Source organism: Octopus bimaculoides, chromosome 20 (genome assembly GCF_001194135.2).
Source record: "Octopus bimaculoides isolate UCB-OBI-ISO-001 chromosome 20, ASM119413v2, whole genome shotgun sequence".
Lineage (NCBI taxonomy): Eukaryota > Metazoa > Mollusca > Cephalopoda > Octopoda > Octopodidae > Octopus > Octopus bimaculoides.
In genome coordinates, this window is record NC_069000.1 from 17,767,419 (window position 1) to 17,775,806 (window position 8,388).

Sequence of the window (8,388 nt, forward strand, 5' to 3'; positions counted from 1 at the left end):
ATGAATAAATGAATGACTCACTTGTTGGTTTTGACAAATGAAGATTCCAGTTGTTCAATTGATGAAACTATCTATTTATCTATCTATCTATCTATATATATATATAAACTTGAGAATGTATGTCTGTCTGTCTGTGTGAATCCCTAAAACTCCAGAACTACACAACTAATTTCATTCAAATTTTACACATGCCTTACTTCGGGTCCCGGTTGTGTTTTAGTAAAAAAAAATCTTAACTTCTTGCATACTTCCAGCCCACAGCAACATCATATCTCTTCCACTATTTAAGTATTACGTGTCAAAAGTGAAACAAAAACACTCATGTCATTCGAACCGGAATCTTAAAAACATTGTCACCTTACATCTCATTCTCATTTAAGTACCACGACAGGCAAATAAAAATTATTTTATTATAATGTTAGATATCTATGCCATTATTATAATCTTCAGACAGACTCACTAGGACACTATAACAAAACTGGACTTTCAAATTACAAGTACAGTCCATCCAGCAGGCTTTCACAGAGCTTACACTTACCTAATTTAACTCAAAAAATTTGGGTCTGCCCAAGAATTTGATAGAAGGCTGTTAGCCAAGGTATCACACAGTAAGATTGAACTTGATACTTTGTGATCAGAAACGAATTTCTTAATGATACATTAATGTACCCACAGAAAGGTGGTATAGTTGTATATCATAATGAATAGAGTGAAGGTGCATGGCTCAGTAGTAAGAGCGTCAGGCTTACAATCATGAGGTAGTGAGTTTGATTTCTGGACTGAGCTGTGTGTTGTGTTCTTGAGCAGGACACTCATTTTTCATGTTGTTCCAGTTCACACAGCTGTAGAAATGAGTTCTGACATCACTGGTGCCAAGCTGTAAAGGCCTTTGCCTTTCCCTTGGACAATATCACTGGTGTGGAGAGAAGAAGCTGGTATGCATGGGCAACTGTTGGTCTTCCATAAACAACCTTGCGTGGACTTGTGTCTTGGAGGGGACCTTTCTAGGTGCAATCCCGTGGTCATTCTTGACTGAAGGGGATCTTTACTTTTTTTTTTATATAATGAATAGAGTAAGGATATTTTGTGAGAGAGGACTGAACCCGGGACCATGTGGTTGGAAAGCAAGCTTCTTACCACACAGCCATGCCTATGCCTAAGGAAAGATTTTATGTGCATTTATTTGTATGTGTACATGACTGTGACATTAGCTCCAATATCTCAGTACCTGTAGCTGGGTGGATCAAGTAAAGATAGCAGACTTAGCTTCTGTTCACATCCACTTAGGGTCAATAATATCAACTCAGACTGCTGTCTAGTTGTTGCAAGCATAAAACCATGGTACTGGTCTCATGCAGAGGTTCTTAAATTTTTTTCACAATTTCAAACTCTCAAAAGATTACTTAATATGTCTCCTTACTGCTTTTGTCTAACTGGTGAAATTGTCCTCATCAGTCCTATTAGGTGCTTGTATGATTTCAAGAGATGATGACAGCTTGGTTTTGACCATACATGCGGAAAACAGAAATGAAATAAGAAAAGAAATAAGAATTCATAAAAACCCATATCCCAAAAAGACAGCTACACCTGGTCTAATGGTCACCCAAATACATACACACACCCATCGCAGACTCTACACTTTCTTGCAAGCGTGTATAGAAACCATAAACTTAGACAATCTTAGTTTTATTTATACCAAAATATACCTTATAATTTTGATCTTTTCTCTTGTTATATTCAGATAATAAATGTTGGAGTTAAAATGTTTGGCCGTAGTCCGTCTCCACTTGTTCCTCAGTGTGACTTCAGAATAAATCAGGAGGTGAGCAGATTTTTTTATTGTCATCTCTTTTGTCAACTATTTTATGGGCTCCTATTTTTCTTTAACAATTGACTGTTCTTGTATTTCTGTTCCTTTTCAAAATAATCAAGGATTCAGAATGGCTTAGAAAAATAACTGAAAACTATATTGGGGTATTAACTCTTTATAGAGACAAAGCCTTTAGTTGCTTCTGCATGAAACTTTTCATAACCATTTTCCCAGTGAAATACTGCCTATGTTTTCAATGTTTGGAAAATAACCAAGTATTTAGAAGGATCTAGTAAAATGACTAATTTTGATGCTTGCTTTGCTTCATGTTCTTTCTTGATGGAGCATGCCTAGCATGCTAATTACTCTGTCAGTTTGCCACCTTAGCAATAATGATAATATTGACTTGATATATTTGTTTTCTACAGGGCTTAGCATGCCTGCACCAGTATTTCCCATTAAGACGTGTAACCATTGCCAAAGAAGACGTTATCACACTCCTTGGGCAAGAAAACCCCTACTTGTCCAAGCTAAGTGATGTCTGTTACAAACAGGTGACATCGTTGGGTATGTACTTCATTTTTCATTTACCTTTGTGTACATTTTAAAATTCTGTGCATTTTTTTGTCTCCTTCTTCTATCTGGATTCTTTTTCCCTGTCATCTTCATTTTACACATCCAGTGGATCATACTTAATCATGTCTCTCTAATAATGCAACATCACACGTTTTTTCAAAAAAGGTGATATATTTTATTTGTATTTGTTTGGTGAAATGAAAGTACATTCGTAAAGTAAATCATTCATTCATTTACGTGTTTCACCCATTCTTACTAATTTCATGACCATTTTTTTATTTGTTTTATTTCTTATAGAACCTGGAAGTTGTATCTTTATCTTTGAACCAACAGAAAGGTAAGCACGGTTCATCAATATATTCATGAAAGTAGTGAGCTGACAGACTTGTTTGGGAATTGGACAAAATGCTTAACACCATTTCTTCTGGTTCTTTACATCCTGATTTCAAATACTGCAGAGGTTGATTTTACTTTTCATCCTTTCAGGGTTGATAAAGTAACTACCAGCTGAGCACTGAGGTTGATGTAATTGACTAACCCCATCCTCATAATTACTGGCATTGTACCAAAATTTGAAACCATTTATATGTTTATATTACCAAAGTTCTCATTGAACTTTCCCGTCTAAATGTTACGACACTCTCACCTGTCTTCTATTAGCATGTCAGTTTAAGACTACCTGGCATTGTTGCTCCAATTCTTCCTGGATATTTCCAAGATATTAGCTTTGTACTGAGGCAATGAATAGGCAAAATCTTTAGAGTATGGATAAGATACATTGTTATTTGTTTCCATTCTTTGTGTGTCTGAGGGTCCAAATCTGCAAAAGTCAATAGTGCATCCTGGGGTTGATAAATTATAGATGCAACCCAGGGCAGTGGATTGATGAATCTGTTAGAGCTTTAGATGAAATGCTTCTCAGTATTTGTTCCAGCTTTTTACATTTTGTATACTCAGGCAAGTATGATGAATTTGTCTATATTTAAATAGATAGATAGATAGATGCAGGCATTACCGTGTGGTGGTAAGAAGCTTGCCCTCCAATCACATGGTTCTGAGTTCAGTCCCACTGCATGGCCACTTGGGCAACTATCTTCTACTCTAGCCTCAGACTGACCAAGAGCCATGTGAGTGAATGTGGTAGATGGAAACTGAAAGAAGCCCATCATATGTGTATGCGTGTGTCTTTATTTGTGTTTGTCTCTTGTCACCACTTGACAGCTGGTGTTGGTGTATTTATGTCCCTGTAATTCTACATTGCTGTTGCTTTCTGCCTGGAATTAAACTACCATCCTGTGATCCCTATGTAGAGCTCAGTTATCTTGGCCATGGATGAAACATATCAATACTAGTGATAAGATATGATCCACTAGCGTTTTGATTGGTTAATCGGCTTGTTTGTCGGTTGATTGTATCATTTGATATTTCTCATAGCTGTAAGGATTGAAAAGAGAACAGACGAATAACCATGTTTGATAAAAAAAATTTAAATGATAAATAACACTATGAATTTTTCTGTTTCTCTGATTATTAATCTTCTGTGAAATTATGTCTTATTTCTCTCTTTGTCTTCTTTGACAGTGATCCACAACCAGAATGTCAACTGATCTTTTGTGGTTGGAAAGGTAAAACTTCAGTCCGTTCATTTGTGGGGAAACATGAACGAGCTCATTATCTTAGGCTGTGTGGAGTAGAATTTGAAGATTTACGTAAGTTAAACCATTTGGATTTTATTTATTTATTTTTTTTGTGTATTTTTCACCTATGATTGACCAAGACAGTTGGCACCTCTCACTTGCAGACATATACATACAGTATATATGCATGCGTGCACACGGGAGTGGGGGGAAACAAAACTGTTTAGACTAATAAAGAAAGACAAGCCTGAAAAATAATTAACAGACCTTATTGCCAGGAGCTAGTGAATCTAAACACCTAGTATTCAGCCATATAACATTGCTAACAACATCAATAATAACACTAATCCTTTCTACTCAAGGCGCAACGCCTGAAATTTGGTGGGAGGGGACTAGTCGATTACATCGACCCAGTGTTTCACTGGTACTTAATTTATCGACCCCGAAAGGATGAAAGGCAAAGTCAAGCTCAGCAGAATTTGAACTCAAAATATAGCAACGAGCAAATTACGGCTAGACATTTCATCCAGTATGCTAACAATTCTGCCAGCTTGCCACCTTATCAATATGACGATGATGATGATGATGATTTCAAATTTTAGCACAAGGCCTGTAATTTCCAAGGTGGGGTAAGTTGATTACATCAACTCTAGTGATCAACTGGTGCTTATTGTATCAACCCCTAAAGGATGAAAGCAAAGTTGATCTCAGCGGAATTTGAACTTGGAACATAAAGACATGAAATGCTGCTAAGCATTTTGCCCAGCGTGCTGACAATTCTGCCAGCTCACTGTTTTAATAATAATAATAAAAAGATTTGGTTGGCCTGAGGCTATAGTAGAAGATACTTTCCCACACTGTGGGACTGACCCCAGAACCATGTGGTTGAGAAGCAAGTTTCTCACCACACGGCCATGCCTGCATTCAAAAAAATGGTCATAGAAGTTAATTGGTTTACCAAACTGGGTTACAATGATAAAAAGATAAGGAACACTGTGAATTAGTATCTGATTATCACATTGTAAAGGTGATATATGTAATACCTAGTTAAGGTTCAGTGGCTATGGAGTTGTAAAGTTTTGATTTTAAAAATAGGTAAGACTTTTTAGTAATTGATTAACTGTGTCTGTTATTGTTGGTTTCTGTGTCATGAAATTGTTCTGTTTTCAGGTAAAGAGGCTCAAGCAAAAACTGAGCAGAATACAGAAAATATGGACAATGTCAATGCTAATGATACTGCTGCTGTTGATGGTAATGATTCTGAAGAGGAAATAGAAAAGGAAGATGCAAAGAAGGTGAAGCCAGACGTGAAGGAGGAGGAAGAAATCAAAAAGGAAGGTGTGAAGAAAGAGAAGGACTCCAAAGATGGTTTGGTTGGCAATGATGTACCTCCAGAAGTGATGGAGGTAGATGCAGAGACTCCATCGTCAACTAAACCTTCAAATTAGAACTCCTGTATTCATTACATCATATTCATCATTCTTGATGCATTTAAGATGTCATCTAAAAAGGAATAAAAAAAAAAATTATTAAAATCTGTCACATCTCCGCTTTCAATTTTCATCATCGTTTTATGTTGTTGTTGAGCTTTAAAGCAGTTCTGATCAGGCATAACGATCTTTTATCTTTTGCCAACAAATTGGCAAAATTGATCATTTAGGTGATCTAAAAGAAGCCTAACCTTATAGACTTTATTACAAGGATCGAGTTTACTGTTGTCGTTGAAATGCAGATATTGATCTATTTTCTCAAACATATTTATATTCATCATCATCATCAAAGTTGTGAGCTGAGCATGCTGGGCAAAATGTTTACTTGTATTTTGTCTGTCTTTACATTCTGAGTTCAACTTTGCCTTTTATCCTTTCAGGGTCAATAAAATAAGTTCCAATCAAGAACTGGGGTCAATGTAATCGACTGGTCCCCTACCCCAAAATTTCAGGCCTTGCACCTATAGTAGAAAAGATCAGCAGCAGCAGTAGAATGGTGAGCTAGCAGAAGTGTTAGTGGATTGGACAAAATGCTTAAGCACATTTCTTCCAGTTTTATATGTTCAAATTCTACCAACCTTTTAAGGTTACTAAAAACAATTACCAGTCAAATGCTATGGTCAATGTAATCGACTTGTCCTCTCTCCCAAAATGTTCAGCTTTCTGCTTATAGTAGAAAGGATTATTATTATTATAGGGCAGTAGTTTGGCAGAATTGTTAAAGTTGGACAAAATGCCTTGCTGTTATTCTTTTACATGTTTCAGTCATTTGACTGTGGCCCTGCTGGAGCAGTGCCTTTAGTCAAAGAAATTAACCCCAAAACATATTCTTTGTAAGTCTAGTACTTATTCTATCAGTGTCTTTTGCTGAGTCGCAAAGTTTTAAGGACATAAACACACCAACATTGGTTGTCAAGTGATGGTAGGGGAACAAACACAGAGACACATACACATAAATATATATACACATATACAACACGCTTCTTTCAGTTTCCATCTACCAAATCCACTCACAATTCTATTGTCAATCTGAAGCTATAGTAGAAGGCACTTTCCCAAGGGCCATGCAGTAGGACTGAACCCAGAACCATGTGGCTGGGAAGCAAGCTTCTTACCACAAAGCCAAGCCTGCACCTACATACTGAATTCAAGTTCTGCTGAAATCAGCTTCACCTTTCATCTATCTAGGATCAATAAAATAAAGAGCCTGTGAACCCATTCTCCCTTCAAAGATTGTTGGTCTTGTGCCTAAATCATAAACCATCATTAAGGCAAACTAGCAGACTTCTTTGATTTTCAGGAAAAAAAATACCACACGACATAGGTGTGGCTGTGTGATAAGAAGTTTGCTTCACATCACATGGTTCTGGGCTCAACCCCACTGTGTGATACCTTGGGTAAGTGTCTTCTACTATAGCCTCAAGCTGACCAAAACCTTGCGAGTGGATTTGGTAAACAGAAACTAAAAGAAGCCCATCATATATATATGTGTCTCTGTGTCTGTGTTTGTCCCCCACTACTGCTTGACAACCAGTGTTGGTGTGTTTACAATCCTGTAACTTAGCAGCTCGGCAACAGAGACTGATAGAATAAGTATCAAGCTTAAAACAAAAAGAATACTGAGATTGATTCATTTGATAAAAAATTCTTTATGACAGTGCCCTAACATGGCTGCAGTCTAATGACTGAAACAATTAAAGATAAAAGATGGTATTTCTTCTGGCTTTTTATATTTTTAGATCAAATCCCACTAGAAACTGTCAGTACACATGATTCCTCTAATGGTTACAAATATTACAAGAGAGCTAATCATTTCATCATAGGGTAAAGGCCCCCTTCAGTAATGAATGGCCATGGGATTGTACCTAGAAAGTTCACAAGTCCAGGCAAGGTTGTTCATGGAAGACCAGCAGTTACTCATGCATGCCAGCCTCCCCGCTCCACACCACCAATGTTATCCAAGGCAAAAGCTAATACAGCTCGGCACTAGTGACGTCACAACTCATTTCTACAGCTGAGTGAACTGGAGTAACATGAAATAAAGTGTCTTGCTCACGAACACAGCACACAGCCCAGTCCAGGAATCGAATTCATTGCCTCGTGATTGGGAGTTCAATGTTTTAACCACTGAGCCATGCACCTTCACAAGGAAAATGAGGCAGGATTAGAAATTTCAAATTAAATTTAAAGATTTATAAAGGAAAAGATACATAGAATTCACATATTTGACTTTTTATATCTTTATTTACTTAATATGAAGCTCTGAAATTTTCCACTCATTGGTAATCATGTATAGTATTTTTAGAAATCACCAGGATAACATAACTTGTGACTTATTACTGTATTTTCTGGCAAACAAGTCAATGCAATATATTTAATGGAAATGTAGTGTAACCATTCAAATACTATCACAATCTTTCTACATTCTGTTGCTTTTCACATGAAATTTTTGGTCCTCCAAAATTGACCTTCCCATTTTTGGCTGTAAATTTAATCTGAAAAATTCAACTTGTATGCTAGAAAACACAGTATTTAAATATTTTATGAAGTGAGACATTTCATTAAAGATAGAAATAATTAATCTGGAGGAAATCCATGCCAATGTTGTCCTTTTTTTTCACAGAACATTAGTAGAATTTGTTGAAAATTTTTGACAAGTCTCTTAATTTTAAAGTTTCACTATTTGTAGACTGTTGTAAGCAGACTTATGTTATTTAAATGTAAAAGTCACAATGACCTGATACATGGGACATATATAGAGTAAGCTTTCTGCTTCCTGTAACAAATTATCATTATTTGCTAACACGGTCAGTGGGTGTTGAAGAACGATATTTTTCTGAAACATTAAAATTAAACAAAAGACAAACACATGATA

The 8,388-nt window shown here is 36.4% G+C and overlaps 1 protein-coding gene across 1 annotated transcript in view; it reads left to right on the top strand.

Annotated features, from left to right (window-relative positions):
- Nucleotides 1–5,560, top strand: part of LOC106883416 (RNA cytosine-C(5)-methyltransferase NSUN2) — a 54,935-nt gene extending 49,375 nt beyond the window's left edge. The window contains exons 16-20 of the mRNA XM_052975205.1: nucleotides 1,742–1,822; nucleotides 2,239–2,377; nucleotides 2,684–2,723; nucleotides 3,968–4,095; nucleotides 5,194–5,560. Of these exons, the coding sequence (XP_052831165.1) occupies nucleotides 1,742–1,822; nucleotides 2,239–2,377; nucleotides 2,684–2,723; nucleotides 3,968–4,095; nucleotides 5,194–5,471 (666 nt within the window). The 3' untranslated portion in view covers nucleotides 5,472–5,560. The remainder of the gene's footprint in view (nucleotides 1–1,741; nucleotides 1,823–2,238; nucleotides 2,378–2,683; nucleotides 2,724–3,967; nucleotides 4,096–5,193) is intronic.
- Nucleotides 5,561–8,388: the final 2,828 nt, after the last annotated feature.